The following is a 22,931-nucleotide window of genomic DNA, read 5'->3' as shown; positions in this document are numbered from 1 at the left end:
GATTAATTATTACACTGAATCAGCATTTGTTCAACTAATCTGCATGAACAATTAGAAAATGTATAGTATTTGAAGATTAATTTTACTGCTGATCAACGACAGGGCTTTCAGTAAATCCAAGACGTTTTTAAACTTTAAAACTATTTAAGAAAGCAAAAGTGAGATCTAGGTATTCTGAGGAAAATGTTAATGTGATGAAATTTATGAAATTTAATAAAAAAATGATCCCGTTTCCAAGTAACTTGTTAACTCAAATTTTTCAAATAAATAGTTCAGATACTAAAAAAAATAAAAATAAACTAAGGATCAAAAAAAGCACAGTTTTTTCAGGGTCTTGGTTTGAGTGTTGGTTTCAGGTTTTGAGTCGATAGTCTTCTATACATAGCCTCATGTAAAGTCACAGTTTCATGAACTTTATAACTAAGCCATCTTGACAGGCAGTTTCTATGGAGTTTTTTTTTTATTATTATTTGTTGTTTTTAAGGCTCCATAGCTGTTAAGTTTTGAAGGGTTGCAGACGTCAAACACAGATGATGCGTGAAATTCAGATGGGGATCATAAAGAGGATTTTTCTCTTGCTCTCAGTGAAGGCAGACTCTTTTTTCCTCTGCTCCCTCCCTTCCCATGCCTGCCCTGCTTGTTCCATTTCTGTCCTGTCTTTTTCTATATTTTTGGACGCTTTCTTTGCACATCCTCCAAATCTACAAATTATGGATCATGTTGCTAATTGCTGCTTAACAGATGCTGTGTCTTTTGATACATACCCCTGTAAACTTGGCGGTCCCGGGCTTCGACCCCTCGCCAACATGCTTGTCACAGGTGGTGTGTATCAGCGTCTGTTAGCAGAGTTCCCATCTTTAATGGTTCCCACATTTTCTGCTACCGTGGCAAAGCATGGAGTGGAACATTGTATACCTACGGTCGGTCCACCGGTTTTTGCGCGAGCGGCGCCGCCTAGACATAGCTAACTTAGTGATTGCGAAAGAGGAGTTTGCACACATGGAGCGTCTTGGCATTGTACGGCGCTCCAAAAGTCCATGGGCATCTCTGTTGCACATGGTTCCCATAGCAGATGAGGTTTGGCGACCCTGTGGGGATTTTCAGCGCCTTAACAATGCAACCAGTACTGACAGGTACCCAATTCCTAACATCCAGGACTTATCTGCCCACCTGGCTGGAGCAACCGTTTTCTCTTAGGTGGACTTGGTGCAAGGTTACCATCAGGTTCCAGTGCATCCCTTGGATGTACCCAAGGGATGCACTGCAGTAACCGCAGTTATCACGCCTTTTGGTCTTTGAGTTTTTACAGATGCCCTTCTGTCTTAAAAGCGCACCGCAGACTTTCCAGAGGCTTTTGGGTTTGGTCCTGCAGGGTGTGCCGTTTTTATTCATCTATTTGGACGACATATTGGTGGCTAGTCCCTCTGCAAAAGAACACATGGTGCACCTTTGTCAGCTGTTTGTTAGGCTCAGTGAACATGGGCTGATGGTGAACCCAGCTAAATGCCAGTTTGGACTGCCTGCTGTTGTGTTCCTGGGACACTAAGTGTCTTCTCAAGGGGCGGTTCCCCTACCTGCAAAGTTGAAGCAGTTTCCGCTTTTCCCTGCCCTCCCTCAGTGAAGCTCCTGCAGGAGTTTTTGGGCATGGTAAACTTTTATAACCGTTTCATCCCATGGGCAGTTCACCTCATGCACCCCTTGTATGAAGCACTTAGAGGCAAAAAGGGGACCAGGAGATAGAGTGGACCCCCAAGAGGGTGTAGGCATTCGATGAAGACAAAAAGGCCTTGGCTAATGCTGCGCTTTTGGTCCATCCATCTCCAGTGACTCCTGTGGCTCCAACAACTGATGCCTCTGATTATGCAGTTGGGGCATTTGGTGGAATTGGGGGATAATCAGGAGAGTATTTCGATGGACCATTTGAAGCCAGCTCATGTGTTACCAGGGGACCCAGTTGAGTTGGCTCAGCCACCTCGCCATGGTTGTCCCCCAGTTTCTTTACCCACTCTTCCGGGTCCTCCGCTTACAGCTGGTTTGTCCCCTCAGGTGGGCAGTTTGGTAGCAGTCGATCTGGAGAGTCTATTTCAATTTCAACCGCTGTTACTGTGAAAAGAAGCCGTGGTGGCCGACTTACTAAACTCCCTAGTCCAGGGGTGGGCAATCCTGGTCCTCGAGGGCCGGTGTCCTGCAAGTCTTAGATGTCTCCCTCGTCCAACACCAGGACCAAAAGCTGAGTCACCTCCTAAGTGAGGTCAAGTTCTCCAGGGTCCTGCTAATGCAGGGGTGTCGAACTCCAGTCCTCAAGGGCCGCTGTCCTCCAACTTTTAGATGTGCCTCTGCTGCACCACACCTGAATAGAATAATTAGGTCATTAAGGCTCTGGAGAACTGATCTACACAAGGAGGAGGTAATTAAGACATTTCATTCCAGTGTTTTGTACCTGTGGCTCATCTAAAAACTGCAGGACTGCAGCCCTCGAGGCCTGGAGTTTGACACCTGTGTGCTAATGACCTCATTATTTTGACTCAGGTGTGTTGAAGTAGAGGTACATCTAAAAGTTGCAGGAGACTGACCCTCAAGGCCTGGAGTTGCCCACCCCTGCCCTAGTCGTTACCGTTAGGTATTTCAATTGTTTTGTTTGTTGCTGCTGTTTAGTTTTTCCTTTGTGTGTGTTTTCTTTTATGTACTTGTGATTTTGTTTCACATGTTGTGTTTTTGTGTTTGTGACATTGTATGTGTTCCGGGGGGGCCTGTGTGGCATATACAATGTATACATTTAACCCCCGACTGTATACTATTAATGTGAAGGGGAGAAGGTGAGATGAGAAGACACGAATGGTTGTACTTAATTCTATTTTTGGTTTGGATTGGAAGACATTGAGAATAAAACAAGACTCAAATTATATGTCCGTTTTTTTCTGCCGACTTCCACAAGATAAAGGTTTGTTTTAATGTCTTTGTAATGTTTATAAAAAAGATTTGTGAAGCTGCTAATAGAAAATTAGCTTTATAGCAACCTTGAATGATTCAGTTCAAGAGCCAAACATTTATGCTAGTGTCTTTGTGTGAAGCTGAGTTTTATGAGTATGCCAAATGAGTAGATTCTCATGGTTGGCTCTGTATATTTCTGAGGTTTTTTGGCTTCAAAACAGCGTATTTGACAATGTTTGATAACATTTGATAACAATAATTAAAACTTGTCAATGTTTTAACAAGAAATGTTTTAATGTTTGTTGTTTTAACAAAATGAAAACATTTTGCTATTGTCTAGCAAAATGTTTTCCATCAGGCTACATGGCTTTGGGTCATGACAAAAAGAACGAGATCACGGATACAAGCGGCTGAAATTGGTTTTCCCCGTAGGGTGTCTGGGCTCTCCCTTAGAGATAGGGTGAGAAGCTCGGTCATCCGGGAGGGACTCAGAGTAGAGCCACTGCTCCTTCATGTCGAGAGGATACAATTGAGGTGGCCCAGGCATCTGGTTAGGATGCCTCCTGGACGCCTCCCTGATGAGGTGTTCCGGGCACGTCCCACCGGGAGGAGGCCCAGGGGTAGATCCAGGACATACTGGAGGGACTATGTTTCTCTGCTGGCCTGGGAACGCCTTGGGATTCTCCCGGAGGAGCTGGAACAAGTGGCTGGGGAGAAGGAAGTCTGGGCCTCCCTTCTGAAGCTGCTACCCCCGCGACCCGTACCCAGATAAAGCTGAACAAAATGGATGGATAGATGGATGGACCAATTATTTTTGTCTAAAATGTCACAAAATGTGGCAAGAAAGTCACTGAGTTGGGAACACTGGGTGAATATTGTTAACTGTAAACATGCAGACCTGACCTGGTGGGCCGGTCTGTCAGTCACACTTCTCACTGCAGAGCAGAAGAGGACAAAGACTGATTTTTAAACCTTTGCTAACGAAAATGAGATCAGGGAATAAGATGGGTTTTATGTTTAAGTATAGGCCAATCACGATCCCCCAAAATGAAGGAAATCAGCGCTCAGAAATCAACAGGCCGATAAATGTAACCTATATTATACAGTACATGCATAGGATATAATGTAAATAGCACTATCAGAGATGCAATAAGTTTAAAAGAGGTGTCCGAATGATCTAATCATCTGACTGATGATTCCAGCAATCCACCTTGTTACCATAACTAGAGGGCCCCAAAACCAAATTTCGCTTAGGGCCCCATGGATGCTTGGGCCGGCCCTGGCTGGCACCTCTGCACGTTGCCTCGTGCTGCCGCTGCTTGAGCTCTTAGTTTACCTCAGTGCAGATTGCACGCACCTTCTTTCACTCAAAGTAAACACAAGCTGACCTTTATGGATATTTACATCAAACCCTGTGAGGAATTATGTTTCTTTTTAGAAATCAAGGAAGGGTTTAAAATTAAACGTTTTAGCTCTGGTTGCGCAGCTCTATGTGAACCGGAGGAATAACATGTAGTAGCACTTTCAGAGATGCGCGTTGAGAATGATTTATCTTTGTGAACAAAGAATTATATGGGGTGTTTACATCTGAACACGCTGCCCAGCGTGTGGCTCTATCTTCCCTGTAATGTTTGTGGTCCCAGTTGGCCGGTGCATTAGTGGTTAATGAATCAGCGCTAACCACTCATGCAGGTTTAACCTGGTGAGGGCTGAACCTGCATGATGAACTAGCTTCACGCTAGTTTTATATTATTTTATGATTGTTTTAAAATATTATTTTTCCAGTTATATGAAGCACCAAACCATATCAAATGCTTTGTCCACTTAGTCAGCCAGAGACTCATCCCACAAACTTGAGCAACCAAAACTGTTTCTGTGACGCTTATTAAAAACTCAACAGATACAAAATGGAAGAGCTACTAAAGTCACATTAGCAGCATTAAATAAAATAAAAGTTTGTTGTGCATCTCAGTGCACAGTGCAGCTGATTTAACTCATCATGCAGGGCCAGTCCAAGGCTGTATGAGGCCTTGAGGAGAATTTGACTTAGGGGCCCTTCTTGCTGCTGAAAACATCAGCACCTCTAACAACTTCTGTGTTAGATTTAGTGAAATCTGGGAGAAGGGAGTGGTTTAATTGGCCAACCTAAAAAGGAATAAGTTATAATTGCAGTTCACTAATTTGTATTTGTGAAAAAACAGAACTCAAACTCAAAAATTAAACTCAGAGCATCAGACTGTGGCTGTGCAATAAAACAATCTAATTATGAAGATTGTTTTTTGAACTTTTACAAAGTAAACTTGCCAGCTCCTTAAAGTCTTACATTTAAATGTTAAACAATTGAAAATAGTTTTATTTATGTATGCTGAAACCACTAAATCAAATTTAGCAGCATTGATAATCTCAATAAATAAATGTTATATTTATTTATCTGTGGTCTTTGTTAAAATATTAACATTTGTTGAGCCACTGAAAACCGGGGGGCCTTATGGAGCCGCTGACTTAATTTGGATTAAACAGAAGTGAAAATAATTGATATTCATTTTAATTGTATTGTTTGATTTGTTGTTTTTCAGACTAGTTGTGGGTTTAAATAGCATTTCACTGGCGATGTTTTCCAGTAACATATAATTACCCAGTAATATTTTTACATTTTCTGTCTACTTAACATCTTGTAATACAAAACACGGTGGACCGCTGGTGGAACACCTCGGCACCCCGACCACTGGGCTTAGCAAGTTTTCTGGGGGAAACTCTGCAAAGCTGTTGCATCCCGGAGTTTCCAGCTAAAAGAAGCGAGGGCTTACGAGGTCCTAACCACCCATTGTCCACACACTCAGCAGCATAATCAGAGTTATCCGTTGTCAGAGCCACAGGAGCTGCTGGACATGGATGGACTAAAAGCGAAGGCCTTTTAGGCATCATCACCCTCTTGGGGGTTCACTCTATCTCTAGGTCCCCATTTTTGCTTCTACAGTCCTGCTTACGATTATTGGCACCAACAAAGTTTAAGAACATCTAATGGAATATTTACTGAAGGAATTTCATCAAGTTAAGCAACATTTTACTGCAGACAGCTTTAGTTTGATACAAAACAGCAAATGATAAAGAACATTTAAAAAGATAAACATTATGAGGAAAACATAGAAAAATGTAATGTTTCCCATGTCAATGGTATTGGCACCCTTTGCGCTGCAAATCGGCATGGAAACCCAATTCGGCTCACCTACTGCAAATCACAAATAAGAATTTGCAACAGGATCACCTGTGATAAACTGCCTCCACCCATGTGACATGAATTATCCAAGGAATGATCATGTTGGTGTTTTAAAAAGTCACCTGTTATTCCTTCTTCATGTGCGACAATAGTAAAGAAAAAGGAGCTGCCTGAGAACACCAGAAATGCTATTATTTGCCAGCACAAGACTTCCAATGGTATAAGGCCATTTCTAGAGACCTTGGTATCCCTGTCTCTGTCAACACCTTCGGCCTTGGGAAACATGTGCAAAGATGTCCAAGGACTTTTGGAACATCGTAGAATGCCAAGATGCTCCATGTTTACCAACTAGTGATGCAATGCTCCACCCCATGCTTTGCTACGGTGGGAACCATTAAAGAAGGAAACTCTGCTAACAATCGCTGATATTCATTAGCAAGCATGTTGGCAAGAGGTCGATGTTTATAGGGGCAGGTATCAAAAGATACAGTGTCTATTAAGCAGCTAATAGCAACATGCACTAATAATCTGAAAGGACACAAAAAATCTGGACCCAAAATAGATAAAGACAGAGTAGTTATCACAATGTCCCACTGAAAGTGATGTCTGTTGAAACTCAAAGTCAGCAACCTTGATCCAAAACTGCAAATGGGGATGCCATTAGCTGCATCCAGTGGGGGTTTGTTACTTTCACACAAGATGTCCGCTGCCAAAAAGTGGCATCTTTTTGGCATATTTGCTGACAGTGTTTCCTGGATTCACCAGGAAACACTGTCCAGAAACCTGATCCATGATGAAAAGCAGCTTATCTGAGCTGCTAGCATACTAACTGCCAGCAAGCAAGCTTTTTTGGTCTCTCACCCTCAGCTCTTATGAAACATAAGATTTAGACTGGGTTCCAGTTTGTTTGAAACAGCCATGTATTGCGAGAGCTTAAGCCAGAACCTCCTTCCATCAGTGAGAGCAATGAAGATGGATTGTGGCTGCATTTTCCGGCATAACAATGATCCCAAACACACCACTCAGGCAACAAAGGAGTGGCGCCATAAAAAGCATTTCAAGGTCCTGGATTGGCCTAGTAGTCAGTCTCGAGAGCTCAACCCCACAGAAAATTTGTGGAGGAGGTTAAAAGTCTGTGTTATCTAGCAACAGCCCCAAAACATCACTATTCTAGAGGAGATCTACATGGAGGAATGGGCCAAAATACCAGCTGCAGTGTGTGTAAACCTGGCAAAGACTCCATCATTGTTTGCAATGACAAAGGTCATGTCATTACCTCAATGACATGAGGTAACAAAAATTATGTTAAAAAGTATTGAGCTGACCTTTTGTTATTGACCAGACACTTACCATAATTTACAAATAAATTCTTAAAAAAAATTCTACAATGTGATTTCCTGGATTATTATTTTTTTCTAAATTTGCTGTCATAGCGTAAGTGCACCTATGATGAAAATTACTGACCTCTTTTATCTTGCACAATCAGTGGCTGACTACTTTTTTGCCCACTGTATATTATAGTCACAGATTTCCCGGTGCAGTGTGACAGAAGCAAGGTTGTCATATTTTATTAACTGAATTTGATAATGAAAATCAAACCAAAAAACAAAAAAAAAATCTGTCTACAGATACTGATTGCCCGAGTCTTGATGTTTCAATTATTTCTTATTCACAGTTGGGCATGTTTCGGGCTTGCTTACCTTGACCTTAACTTTCTCCAGATAGGCTCCAGTTTTGAATTGCAACAGCACTGGGACAGAACAGGTTTCTGGCAGTTATCAGATTGGTTCTTTTAAAATCTTTGGCAGTTCATTAGTGTTTTTTTCTTAAAATCTAGTAATAATGTACACTCTGATCTAATTAAGTCACACCTTCACTCACTATTCACACATACCCAAATGCTTACTTGTCTAGTAATTGTGAACAGTGTGTTACAGTACTTTGAGAATAGAAACCCAAACATATTCAATTAATGAAAGAAAATTGATACCTTCAAGTGTGTGTGATGGAACAAGGTCCAGCTTCTCTTGAAATGTTAGTGATCTTCCAGGATTCTCCACATCACTTGGCTCTTCCACAGATCTTTCAATGAAGTTGGAGGAAGAGGAACATTCATTGTCCTCCATCATTTTTGTTTCTGAAGTGGATTCATAAATGCATCTTTCTTCTTCTACAGGCTTTTCCTCTTTTACATCCGTCATCTCAGCTTCCCTTGGCAAGTTTTGAAGAAAATGTTGAACCTACAAAACAGTATCCATGTATTTAGAGTTCCGTGTAACAAGCATACAAATAACTGCTCATTTTTATTTTCTAGGACTTAAGGTATGCTAGAATTTCCTCCCAAGTTATGCCTCCCTCATATCTTTCCATAAACCTTCTGAAGAAAGTCATCTGAATATCAGAAGGATGAGAACATACTAACAGTGTATCCAACGTGCTAACTGCAGTATCACCTGCTGCCACTATTAGCACTGTGCTTGTACAATCTCAACTTAATAAAAAAAAAAAAAAAAAAAACATCAAAGGTGGAAAATATTAAGTTAACGCCACCCTCGCCTGGCATCAACCTCAATTTCATTGGACATATTTCAATTTAAGCAAACAGCATTCTCTGTGTGCTTCGCTACACTTTCAAGAGGGGACAAAACCTGACATTAATAAAATTTTTACTGCTTTCGTTTATAGACTACCATTGGACTAACCACTGTGACTTCTCCAGTTTTTAGCTTTTGTCACCAGGAATGATTGATTGGAGAGCAGTAGGGTGGAGCAGTGTGTGCATTGTGCCTACACCAACATCAAAGAAGCATTCAGAGCAGCCCCCCACCCCCACCTTGGCTCTTCAGACCACCTATCTGTTATGCTAATTCCTGCATACAAGCCCCTGCTGATCAGAACAAAACCTACAGTGAAGCAGGTGAGAATGTGGACTGAGGGGGCCATGGAGGCACTTCAGGACTGTTTTGAGTGCTCCGACTGGGAGATGTTCAAGGCAGCAGCCACTTACAACGACCAGATCAACATCGATGAGTACGCCATGACTGTGTCAGCCTACATCAACAAGTGCACAGAGGACGTCAGCATCACTAAGAACATTATCACCCGGGCCAACCAAAAACCATGGATGACTAAGGAGGTACGGGAAATGCTAAAAGCACGGAACTCAGCCTTCAAGTCTGGCGAAAAGGAGGCACTGAGGACAGCGAGAGCCAACTTGAACCGTGCTATCAGGTTAGCAAAGCGAACCCACAGTCGAAAAATACAGGAGTTCTTCCACGACACCAGCAACACCAGAAGTATGTGGCAAGGCATAAAGGCGATCACAGATTACAATCCATCCTCCCCCCCAGTGGGTGAAATTGATGTTGACTTTCTAAATGGACTCAATAACTTCTTTGGGAGGTTCGAGGCACTGAACAGTACTCCGGCAAAGAAAACTGTTCCCCACCAGGAAGAGGAGGCACTCTGCCTGGACTCAGCCGATGTGTTGAAGACTCTGAAAAGAGTCAACCCACGGAAGGCCCCAGGCCCCGACAACATACCTGGGCGGGTGTTCAGGGAATGCGCAGGTCAGCTGGCTGGTGTCCTAACAGACATTTTTAACACCTCACTGGACCAAGCCACAGTGCCAGCCTGTCTCAAAACTGCCTCCATCATTCCGGTGCCAAAGAAACCTCAAGTCACCTCTTTCAACGATTACCGGCCTGTGGCACTGACTCCCATCATGATGAAGTGCTTTGAAAGGCTGGTAAAAGAACACATCGTCTCCAGACTCCTCTCCACATTCGACCCGTTCCAGTTTGCCTACCGCCGAAACCGCTCCACTGAGGACGCTATCTCCTCCGCCCTACACCTGAGCCTGGCTCACCTGGAGGAGAAGAACACTCATGTGCGGATGTTGTTCCTGGACTTCAGCTCAGCGTTCAACACAATCATCCCACAGCATCTGGCAGGAAAACTGGGACACCTGGGCTTCAGCACCCCCCTGCGCAACTGGCTGCTAGACTTCCTCACCGACAGACCTCAGTCAGTCCGGATCGGACAACACACCTCCGATGTCATCACCCTCAGCACAGGCTCCCCTCAGGGCTGCGTCCTGAGCCCTCTGCTGTTCACTCTGATGATACACGACTGCGTCTCCAGGTTCGCCACCAACCACATCGTGAAGTTCGCGGACGACACAACGGTGGTGGGCCTCATCAGAGACGACAACGACCTGGACTACAGAGAGGAGGTGGAGCAGCTGGTGGACTGGTGCAGAGACAACAGCCTGATCCTGAACGTTGACAAGACGAAGGAGATGATCGTCGACTTCAGGAAGAACCAGCCCAGCCACGCTCCACTGCTCATCAACAGCTCGGCTGTGGAGGTGGTTAGCAGCACCAAATTCCTGGGGGTGCACATCACTAATGACCTCACCTGGACTGTGAACACCACGTCTCTGGTCAAGAGGGCACAGAAACGGTTGTATTTCCTGCGGAGGATGAGAAGAGCACACCTGCCCCTGCCCATCCTCAAGACGTTCTACAGAAGCACCATAGAGAGCATTCTGACCAGCTGCCTCTCTGTGTGGTGTGGAGGCTGCAGCGCCTCCGACTGGAAGAACGTGAGGAGAGTGGTGCGGACAGCAGAGAGGATCATCGGGGCCCCCCTTCCCTCCATTCAGGACATTTCATCCCAGCGCTGCGTGTCCCGAGGGCGAAACATCGTCAGTGACCCCTCACACCCCCACCATGGACTGTTCTCCCTGCTGCCCTCTGGAAAGAGGTTCCGCAGCATCCGGTGCAGGTCCACCAGGTTCCAAAACAGCTTTTTCCCACTTGCCATCAGACTGCTGAACTCTTAACTGGACTGCACTTAAAATCTGGTCCCCACTTTATACCTTGCACATGTACAGAGCTAAGTAACTTCCATTTTACTGTCAGTCCTGCACTTTATATTTTATATTTATATTCATATTTTATACTGTATTTTATTTTATTCTGGAGTAACCTCACAACATTGGAAGCTCAAAACACTGTCCTGAGCCGTATGCAACGAAATTTCGTTCTGTATACACCCTGTGCATGCAAAATGACAATAAAGTCAGTCTAAGTCTAAGTCTAATTGTGCAGTGCTGGTCACAGTCTAATGAACATTTACACTTTATTTCATTTCCTTCCTCAACGAGACACATACTTCTCTATATAGACTATAATATGTAGATTAACACAACTTGAATCCAAAGAAAATGCTCAATCTGTATATACATAGACACGCATATACATATTCCTACACTGCTAAAAAAATTATAAAAGGAACACCTAAATAAAACAATGCAACTCCCAATTGGTTACACCTTTGTGGAGTCAATGTCGTCAGTTGGGTAGTAACATTTATTATGAATCAATTTCATCTGATGCTGTACAAATGGAACATACAATAAGTGGAAAAGATAGGCAGTTAGCAAGACAACCACTATAAAAGAGTGCTTCTGCAGGTGGTGACCACAGAGATTCTGTTCTCCTACTTTCTGGTTGAACTTTCAGTCACTTTTTCATTTTGTCAGTGCTCTCAGCTCACTGAAGTTGCTCAAGTAGTGTAGCCAATCCATCAAAGGAGATCCAGAGTATGGATTAGGTGCCAGGAGACAGGCCAATACACCAAGAGACACAGAAGGGGACGTAGAAGGGCTGCTACCCAGCAGCAGGACCACTACCTTGTCCTTATTGCAAGGAGAAACAGGAGGTCCACTTCCAGGGTCCTACAAAATGACTGCTAGCAGGCCACTAATATGCATGAATCTACTCAGACTGTCAGAAACAGACTCCATGAGAGCCTTATGGGGGCCTGGCATCCATATATACAGTAGGTCCTGTGCTTACAGCCCATCACCGTGCAGGATGATTGCTGTTTGCTAGGGAACACCAAAATTGGGAGATTCATCAATAGAACCCTCTTGTCTTCACAGATGAAAGCAGATTCACACTCAGCATGCAATGGTTTGTTAATGGCCACACAGTCCTCCATGTGCTAGCCACAGGCGCCATAACTATCATAAAGTAGTGGGATGAGGTCCTCAGACCCATTGAAGACCTTCTGCAGTTGGCCCTGGATTCCTTCTTACATAATTTGGGCTTCCAGCTCATGAAACCCACAAAAACAAGAATATAAAAAATCAGAATACTGTGAAGAAATCAGTCCAAACTTTTTGCAGAAAAAAAAGAAATTAAAATCAAAATATGGTACTTTAAAAATGATATGTCAATCTTCAATATTTTGCCTTAATCACTGCCTTGATGCAATGTGGCATTGCCTGGGAGTTACAGAAGCCCAGATTTCCTTGATGCTTGCTGTCAGTTCTTCTTTGTTGTTGGGTGGTTTAAGTCCAGCGAGCTGGCTGGCCAATCAAGCCCTGTGATGGTGCGGGCATCAAACCAGGCTATGGTGCTTCTGGTGGCCTGGGCAGGGACCAGGTCCTGCTGGAAGATAAAATCTGCATCTCCACACAGATCCTCAGCAGATGGAATCAAAGTCCTCTAAAACATTCTGGTAGACTGTTGACCTTGGATTTAAGACAGCAAAGTTTACCAACACCTAGAGCAGAAATTTCGCCCCAAATCATGACTGTGATTTCACACTGGACCTCAAGCAGTTTGGGTTCTGTTCCTCACTTGTCCGCCTCCAAAACCTTGGACCTTGATTACCAAATTGGAAAAGAGTACCTTGGACCACTGGCCAATGGTCAAGCCTTCCTTCTCCTTGGCCCAGCTGTGACTCTTCCTACGTTGGCTCAGGTTCAGAAGTGGGTGGACCTGAGGAACCTGTCAGTTGTAGCCCATGCTATGTGGTGTTTTTTCAAGCTGTGACTTCCTTCTCATTCCACTCTTTCTGCCAGATTCTTGAATCTTCTGTTTGATAATCCGTTGAAGCGCACAGTCACTTCTTTTGCTGGTGCATCTTCTCCTGTCACATTTTGCCCTTCCACTTACTTTGACTTGATAATGAAAGTCTTGGCCCTGTCTCGGTCTCAATACACTCTGGTCTTGACTTGGTCTCGGGTTAGGTGGTCTTGACTACAATAAACATGCACGCTCACACACACACGCGTGCACCCCCCTACACGCATACACACACATATACATACATACCCCAAATTATGTAAAACTAAGTCAGAGTGTGAGGAGTTCAAAGAAGTTTGGAAGTCTATCTCTGTCAATCTGATTGCTGCATGACTTCACAAAGCAAGCCACACTACGTATAGTCCTGGTTAAGCTTTCCCACTGTCAACTAAGACCTACCCTGACTAATAATACACAGACAAGCTGAATAAAAAATGTCAAAACAGTTTAAACAGATTACCTTGTAGAGGGCAGGGCTAATTTGATTTGATTTAATTTCATCTCCATCCATCTCAGAGAATCTGGTGTGTTTGTTGATGCTTCTGACTACCTTGTTAGTCTTTTTAGACCTTGGACCATTGAAATGTTTATAGTTTATGACAATTCCCGACCTGAGAAAATAATAAGCAAAAAACATGGTTACTTTTACACTTTCAAAAAAGACAACAGACCATTTTCCCATATACTGAAATTTGAAAGAAATATCTTGAAAGACATTTTTTTCATATAAAAACAGTTTGTGTTTTTTACCCCTTAAGGTAAGTAATATCACACATATTGACAGCGTATTTTTATTGCTAAATCCTGAAGATTAATTTTCAGTGCGAAGTTAATCTGCACTGAAGATTAACTTAAGTACATGGCAGCCAGTTATTGTTCTACACCCAATAAGGTGTCTCTCTATTTATTTATTTATGCTTGTTCCCACACTTTGAGAACCACTGAGTTAGTTTAATAGTTGAATCTTCACTTTCCACAGCCATTTATAGATTTTGTGTCCATGCGAGTGATGAAATCTTTGGCACCCATGTCACACATGAACACATCTACCAGCAATACCAGAACGGTGCACTCCGCCACCCATTTGTTAAAACTGGATTGGTGGGGTCACATGATGCAAATGGCAGAGTAGCAGCTCGTTGCCAGAGCTCCCGCAGCTGAGTATGTTTAAGCCTCCTTTTGGTCTGAAGAAGTGTGATTATTGTGAGCCGAAGTGTTAGTTTACATCTAGCAGTACCCAGAAGAAACTCAAACTCGTGTCAAAATCCACTAAATTAGGAGGGGACCAGCTCTCAAAGTGCAGCCAGGCGAACATGGTGGACTCACGGCCATTGCTGGGCCACGTGGATGCGGTCAGCTTGTTGGAAATAATAACTGTTTAGTGCTTAAAGGGGTGGAGGACTCATTTGACTGCAATATAGACCCAGTGCTAAAAAAAAAAGCTTGAAGCATGCGCATCTAGAATCACTACCCTGGATAAACTAGTCTCTAAAGCAGAGGGCCTCCTTCACAGGAGGATCTGAAAAGCTGGACCGCCGTCACCATGGTCGTCCGGGTCCTGACCAGCGATCCTGGGCAGTCGTGTTGAAGTTGTGTTGTCCCTCATACTTTTCCCCATACCATAGGGGAAAAGTATGACACTTTTCCCCTATACAATCTGCTGACTTCATCTCTCAGGTTTTCACCTTATTCACAGATTGGATTGGTGATAAAACAGTCATGGCCGGTGATTTCTATTGCTACTTTTCTCCTGGGTTGGTTGGTTTAGTCGCCCCCGGTACGTAACCCAATGTCCAGAAGAGCTAAAGCTATACTTGACACCTGTAGGAAATTTGATCTGGTGGACACTAAGTGTGGGCTACATCCCAATGATAAAACATTTACATTTTATTCCAGTATACAAAAAACTTGCAATGGAATTGACTTTTTTTTCCCACTCCTACAACTTCAGTAATTTTAAGACTTGTAGTACTGGTGACATTATAAAATCATTCACCTACTTATATTTCTCTAATTATAGTAACCCCTGGATGTCCAATTCAACCGTGGAGATAAGGTGTATTTTTTAACCAAGACACAAAATTTGAAAAATTTATTAAAAGGCATTTAGATTATTTTTTAAGGAGAATAAGATTCCTGAAGTATCTCCTGAGTTATTGTGAGATACCAGGAAAGCATACACTCGAGGACTGAAAATAAATTCACTGAAGATGAAAGCATAAACTAAAAGCTGGAGTATAGACATTTTTTGTAAGCATATTTGTGAGCCTACCTCTTCATTATTAAGTTGAATATAATTTCTGATTTTTGTATAACTTTTCTCCAGGTTAACTTAGAAAGGAAGCTATTATTGTTACAACTTCATTTTCTAAACTACAGAAAAGTAATTGTTAGGGATGCTCAAATATGAAAAATTGGAGTGATGTTGATATCCGATAGTAACACTGTTGATTTACCAATGTTTTATTTTATCAAATATTTTTTATCCGATTACACGGTTAATCATAAGAATAATCGATAGAATACTCAATTACTAAAATACTCGTTTACAACAGCCCTACTTTCCACACTCTTGTTGAGGGGTGAAGCATAGGTGTTGTTGAGAACCGGTTGATGGTTCTTCCTTTGTGTAGCTGAGTTGGGTCTTGCATTTGAAGATGGGAGGTAATGGTAATTAAATAAACCATTAATTATACACTCCTGTTTCTTGTCTCTTAATCCTTTAGACATTTATTGTTACACCCCCACCCATGCAACAATAAAATGTATATTTCTTTTATATTTCAGATACCCAAAAACATGCATTTGACAAAAGAGCAAAGAATTGAAAATATACCGATGGCTGGATCGGGTGGCAGTCGCATGGCTGCACGAAACTTTAACAGAAAATATGGAATGAGCATCACACATGCAAAACTTATTTGCAAGTTTCAGAAAACTGGAAATGTTGCAGATCAACCACAAAGTGGTCGAAGATGTGCAGCGATTACACAGAGTCCCACAAAAATAATAATACGTGGTTGTCAGATGGTCACTTGTTTCAGTTTTTAGACCCATATTTACCCAGGTATCTCCTGGCTCTCTAGCATGAACAGCAGACATAATCCATATCGGCTTATTGCCAGTCCATTTCATTATGCAAATCTGTCCATCATAAGTGGCTAAATTGTGTTGAGATACCTCTTTCAACCTTTTTCACTGTTTTGTCAGTTGGTAGCTTCACAACTTCAGTGGCCTGATTCATATTGTACCAGAAACATACATCTACTTTGTCATAAAGCATTCCACGCTTTGAACAGATGTGAAGATCCAATCACAGTAAACCTTGGCGCAGAGTCTGAGACAGATGATCTATCATCAAGCCCCTCAAGCCCAGATTCCAAATCTTCAATCTTTGAGATGTCGCCACTACTTAACCCCAGTAATGTCATTACTTTTGACACAGACTAACAATCTGAAAAAAACACCCTTGAAAAATCTAGTAAAAATCTCTGTAGATTTATTTGTACAACATGCAATATCTGCTTGTACTAGTGTAAACTTCTAAAACCCAAAATATAATTTTATTCACACATTTTGTGACACCAGGCCCCATGCAGAGAAAAATTTAGTACTGTGGACTGGACAAGCCAAATTGTGATGCCGATATATACCAGGTCCTTGGACCACTGCTGGATTTTTTATACACTGCTGGACAAAAAATCCAGCAGTGTATCATTAACCTCCTGCGAAAGTAGGAGGTTAATTACTCCTACTTTACTCCTACCTTACTTTCGCAAGGCATACAGTTCAACCTTTGGATTTGAAAAGTTCAATAATATTGCATGCGCCTCTTTGCAGGTTTTTATTTGTTAAAAACCATCTTGGCAATAGATTATTTATTAGTGGATAATACTCAGCCTAAATCTTTTACTTAGAAAGTGTATAAAGGCCCTCAACAACCTCAATGTAGATAATTCCTGCAAGATAAAAGGCAAATGGGAAACTCATGTGAATAACTCCTTTTGGGAAAGACAAGTTAAAATCTTGCATAGATTATATATAATTCCTGAGGCCAGACACAGGATGAATCCAGCACTGTCAGAACTTTGTATTAAATGTCCATCTGCTGTTGGATTCAATCCTTGTAGAATTGCCCCTACATTCAACAGTTGTAATAGCTCAACAGTTTGATATAATTTTTAAGCGCAATTTGCTTCTGAGTGTAAGGACATGTTTGTTGGGACTAACTGAGGATCTTTCTGCTGACATCCGCAACAACAGCCCCTTACACATTCTACTTCATTGTGCTCAGAAATGCATCCTGGCCATATGGCTCAACGATAAAGCCCTGATCCTCAAACAGTAGAAGCAGACTGTGGCTGGCATCATCACGTATGAAGTGTACTTTACAGCATTGAAGGATAAGCCCTTTTTATCCGTCAAACTTGGGATTCATTCTTTTCCTACCTAGGTGCCACAGCATCACGCAGGATGAGATCAGAACTTATAGACCTGGCCTGGTATAAACATGCTGAGTGAGAGTTTGATATTGTAATGATCTCAAACTTTAATATGTTTGATATCGCTGTAAAAACTTTATTACAGCCTGGACTAGTATTTTTTTTGTTTTTGTCTGTTTAGATTACTGTCAGATTATTCATTTATTATATATAAATATAATTGATCACTCTCTGGTATGTTTATCTTGTATTGCTGATACAGTGATACAAAAGGGTTCAATAAATATATGTGTGGAAGAAAAAAATGGGATAGTATGGAATTTATTTTCCAGTTCATACATAAAGCTATACTACAGCCCTGGAGCGCCAACTGTCTATTGGGTCGAGAACCGACCCAAAGTCGGTCCTAGTGGGCCGGCATCCTGCATGTTTTAGTTCTCTCCCTGGTCTAACGCACCTGGATCCAATGATGGCTAGTTAGAAGGCCTAAGAAGAACATTGACCTGCTGAGACCAGTACAGTGCCTACTTTGCTGCACACATTGCATTTATTTGTAATTTTAACAATAATAATACTTGAGTGTAATACCAATATGTACAAAGACTCGTCGGAATCAAGTTTTTGGATTGTTTAGCAAACATTGTCATGGTTAGATGACAATGTTTGCCATTGTTAAGGATGTAGCTGAAGGTTAATATTCAAAGACATTTTATATGAATTGATTAAACTTAAAATGTCTCCAGACCACCTTACAACCAAACTAAACTGGATTGACAAAGAATGTCTTTTTCACAACTCTAAATAGAACTATCATACTCACTAACCTTTGATCAATATACTGTGAATATCATCACTTTTGGTTCATACCACAAATGTTTCTTTTGATATCATGTTTTATGATCTTCTCATGGAGGTGTAATTTGCAAATTTTAATTCAGAACAATAGAAAATGCATTGTTGAATTATCATAAGAATCATAAGATAAACCAACTTATGGTTGGTTAATCAGTGTTGTATAAAGTACTGAAATCTCAGAGTCAAGTAAAAGTATAGGTACCTCTCCAAAATATGACTTTGGTAAAAGTCCAAGTCACTGACTGAAATGTTACTTGAGTTAAAGTCTTAAAGTATCTGAAACGTCTTGTACTTAAGTATGGAAATTACTGTAAAAATGGATGTACTCAAGTAATGTAATGAAAAGTACAAGTAAAAAGTAAAACAAAGCAAATGCAGTTTGAATGACATTTTTTATATTTTGGTAAACTTGTCAAATACACTTAAAATAATGTACCCAACCAAGTGCAGGCAAAATTAAACCTGCTAATAGATATACCTGCAGGCATCATTTAGTTAAGACAATTAGGTGCTTTACCTATAGCACAAGGTTAACTTAACCTGCTTTACAACTGAACCAGCTTCTTAGTAAACCCTCCAGGACAGAAAATACAAAGTTTTTGTAAGCCTTAAGTTTTCCCTTCAAGTAAGGTCAGTGCTGAAAATGAGAAAAATAAATAGTACAGAAACTGCGGCCAACATGAAGAAAAAGATCTGTTACGATTACTCTACTTCACAAATCAGTGAATCAGTCAATCCTACAGTCAGTAGGTGGTGCACACAACTGGTCATTATGCAAAAGAAAAAAAGAATTGGGAGGGAAATGCAGCTTATTGGCATCTGTAAACCTGGTTTTGAACTTGCATGCCTTTCCTATATTCGTTAAATTTAGTCTAAATTGCTATCGCTATGGCTTCTGTCCCCCCTTGAACAGAGTCTAGGTAGCCTGATACAGTCAACATTAAGCCTAAGCTAAATACACCACGTGTGGAACTGAAACAATACCAAACAAAGTTCATTTATGGTCAACGTTTCACAATACAGTAGTGCCTAGCAGAGGTGGGGACTCGAGTCACATGACTTGGACTCGAGTCAGACTCGAGTCGTTAAAATCACGACTTGAGACTTGACTTGAAAAAATGCTCAAAGACTTTGACTTTCATGCCATTGACTTGGGACTTGACTCGACTTGAAGCTGTTTACTTGAAAAGACTTGATATTTTTTACTCAAAGTCTTAAAATTTAAAACACATTATTTATAAAGTGGCGTCATTAATTAATTTCACTCATTCCGTATCAATATGCGCAGACCGTCACTATGGTTTTCCTCTCTCCTTATGTATGTATGTGTACGTAGCTGCAGCACAACCAATCAAATTAACAGGATTTGGACGTTTAAAAAAACGCGGCAAAGCTACAGAGCTCAGGGAACGAAATACGAAATAACCGCTCGAATATGCTTCCACGAGTAATTTCTTTTGGCTACGTAGGTTATGAACTTTCGACTAAAAAATGAACTGCAACTTGTAAAACATGCAAGAAGAGAATATCGGATGGAGATGCCACGACGTCCAACTTTGTCCGGCATTTGAAGCTTCACAAAGATCGGTAGGTGGCACTTTCTTTTGCTGTAAGATAGTTGACTTTAGCTAACTTCGTGTTAGCATGTGTACTCCGGGTTAAATTGGTGATTATTTACCATAAATCCGGTCCTTCAAATGCCTCCACAAATAATGTGCACCGTGTTAGCTCAGGAAGCCGGTGGATAGTGAGCGGGGCTCCGGAACAGAAAGCAGATTCTGGACCTGAACACAGGGAACAGAGTCTCTCTGTCCCATCATGATGATGAGCCGGGTCTAGTATCATCTAAGGATGGTTGGTGTATTTGAAGACATCTATGTTGGGAAATTATATTGACAATATATTGTTTTGACAGGTCAGAGAAAAGAGGAAAAAACTGCTGTTATGGTTCTTTGTATTGTGCTGTGGAAATATCAGCATTTTAGTCTTTTTTTATTGAATATCAAGTTTAACAGAACTGGGCAATAAAGTGGCCCAATTTAAAAATGTTTTTTATACTTTGTGTTCAGCTACACATGTTCTATTATTTGAGATAAATACATATTTTAAAACGAACAAATGGTCTATTATTTGAATTTTATGTATAATTGCAAATTATAAAAATAAATAAATAAATAAAAACGACTCAAAATGACTTGAAATTAAAGGTTCCTGACTTGAGACTTGACTCGACTTTTGCCTGTCTTTACTTGAGACTTGACTCGGACTTGAGGACAAAGACTTGAGACTTACTTGCAACATAGTGACTTGGTCACACCTCTGGTGCCTAGTGACCAAGCTATAGTTACTGAAACAGGCGGATTATAACCATTTCATAAGACGTTACCTCGATGTGTTTCTTCAAGTTGGACGGGGAGTTTTTGTAAGATAGAATTTCCACATCTTCGGGCAGGAATAACATAAACTGCATGCGGTACGACGAATCTTTAACACCCACGAAAGAGTATATTGTGTTTAAATAAGGCCATGGGCTCTCATCACCAGATGGTGGTTCCCCTGGAGCCGTGTCTGACGTAGTTGCAGTCGTTGTGGTCTCCGTCTCCTCCTCCATGTGGCTGCTGCTGATTGCGAGACTTGCTTTGTGTTTAATGGGAGAAGCGAAACAGGTATATCCTATTGGTGGTGATGAACAAGCCCAGGCAAGTAGGCTACGGACTTTGTTCGGTAGCCTGCTTGCTACTTGCTAATCAGTAGGTGGGGTCAAAACACTTTGTTTCTCTCTCTCGCTTTTTTGTAACGAGTAACTAAACCACACATTGAAAATGTATCGGAGTAAAAGTACGCAATTAAGTTCGGAAATATAGTGAAGTAAAAGTGAAAGTCATCAAAAATTTTCATACTCGAGGAAAGTATGAAGTACTCCAAAATATACTTAAGTAAAGTAGTGAAGTATTTTTACTTCGTTACTATACAACACTGTGGTTAATAATATTTTGACTAGTGACACATTTTATATTGGATCATATAGCTAACTTTCTGGTAGTTGTTTAAACAAAAGCAAGCCAAATTAGAATAGAAAAATACTCGAATAGAAGGAAAAAGACTTACTGGGGTTGCTTGTGCTTGAGTCCTAGTTTGGACCAAACCTCCTTCAGTGTAAGCTGTGGACACTCCTCCACATCCAGCTCATGACTACAGACAAACAAAAAAGGCAGCTTTAAGAAGAGACAATTGGTTTACAGCCAATGCCTCGCTGACTTTACAAGCCTTTATCTAGAGCAGTGTTTTACAGCCCTGGTATGCGACGCACACTGCCCTGCATGTTTTTGGCATTTCCCTGCTTCAGCACACACGATTTCAATTGATGGTTGAATAAAAAAAATTGTCACGTTTATTTGTATGGCACATTTCAGCAACAGGGCAGTTCAAAGTGCTTTGCATCATAACAACACAAAAATACAGTCAAAGAAGACAGTCAATTATTGAAACATAACATTTCGTCTGGTGGCATTATACGTACATCAGAATGTTTAACAATGTTTCATTATAATGTTTCAAAAGCAACTCTAAACAGGTATGTTATAAGTCTGGATTTAATGGAACTCAGTGTTTCAACTGTTTTGCAGTTTTCAGGAAGCTTGTTCCAGATTTGTGCTGCAGATAAGCTGAACGCTGCTTCTCCATGTTTGGTTCTGGTCTGCTCTGCATCCTCAGAACCAGAAGACCTAAGAGGTCTGGAAGGTTGATACAACAGCAGATCTTTAATGTATTGTGGCGCTAAACTGTTCAGTGATTTATAAACTAACAACAGTATTTTAAAGTCTATTCTCTGAGGTACAGGGAGCCAGTAGAAGGACTTTAGAACTGGGGTGACATACTCTGTCTTCCTGGTTTTAGTGAGAACTCCAGTAGCAGTGTTCTGGATCAGCTGCAGCTGGAGGATTGATTTGTAGGACAGACCTGTGAAGACGCTGTTGCAGTAATCAATGCATCTAAAGATAAATGCATGAATGAGTTTCTCTAGAGCTTGCTTCGACATTAGTCCTCTAATCCTCGATATATTCTTCGGGTGATAGAAGGTCGATTTTGTAACTGTCTTTATGTGGCTCTGGAGGTTCAAGTCAGAGTTCATCACTGATTTCAGATTTCAGACCTGATCTCTAGTTTTTAGTTGTAATAACTGAAGCTGTGAATTGACTCTGGATTGTTCCTCTTAGGTGCAAAGACAATAACTTCAGTTTTGTTTCTGTTCAGCTGGAGAAAGTTGTGGCACATTCCGACATTTATCTGCTCTAAGCATTTATTCAGTGATTGAATGGGTTTGAGTCTCCTGGTGACATCGTAATGTAGAGCTGTGTATCATCTCCATAGATATCCTAACTAATATAATTTTCTGTTATAACCTGTGCCAGTGGAAACCTATGGATATTGAATATGAGTGGTTGTAGGATTGTGCCTTGGGGTACACAACATGTGACTTCTGTCTGATTTGATGAGAAGTTACCTATTGAAACAAAGAAATTCCTGTTTTTTATGTAATATTCAACCAGTTGAGTACTAGACCGGAAAGTCCGACCCAACTCTCCAGTGGTTTCAATAATATGT

At 41.3% G+C, this 22,931-nt stretch overlaps 1 protein-coding gene across 2 annotated transcripts in view; it reads right to left on the bottom strand.

The window, feature by feature from the left end:
• tgs1 (trimethylguanosine synthase 1) overlaps nucleotides 1-22,931 on the bottom strand; it is a 56,232-nt gene that overhangs the window by 7,702 nt on the left and 25,599 nt on the right. For both annotated transcript variants that reach the window (XM_023335430.1, XM_023335431.1), the window contains exons 7-9: nucleotides 21,435-21,518; nucleotides 13,490-13,640; nucleotides 8,139-8,388 (exon numbers count right to left, since the gene is read on the bottom strand). In XM_023335430.1, coding sequence (XP_023191198.1) covers nucleotides 8,139-8,388; nucleotides 13,490-13,640; nucleotides 21,435-21,518 — 485 coding nt within the window. The remainder of the gene's footprint in view (nucleotides 1-8,138; nucleotides 8,389-13,489; nucleotides 13,641-21,434; nucleotides 21,519-22,931) is intronic.

This window comes from Xiphophorus maculatus, chromosome 6 (assembly GCF_002775205.1).
Source record: "Xiphophorus maculatus strain JP 163 A chromosome 6, X_maculatus-5.0-male, whole genome shotgun sequence".
Lineage (NCBI taxonomy): Eukaryota > Metazoa > Chordata > Actinopteri > Cyprinodontiformes > Poeciliidae > Xiphophorus > Xiphophorus maculatus.
The sequence above is the reverse complement of the archived record's forward strand: the minus strand, read 5'-3'. Positions and strand labels throughout refer to the sequence as shown.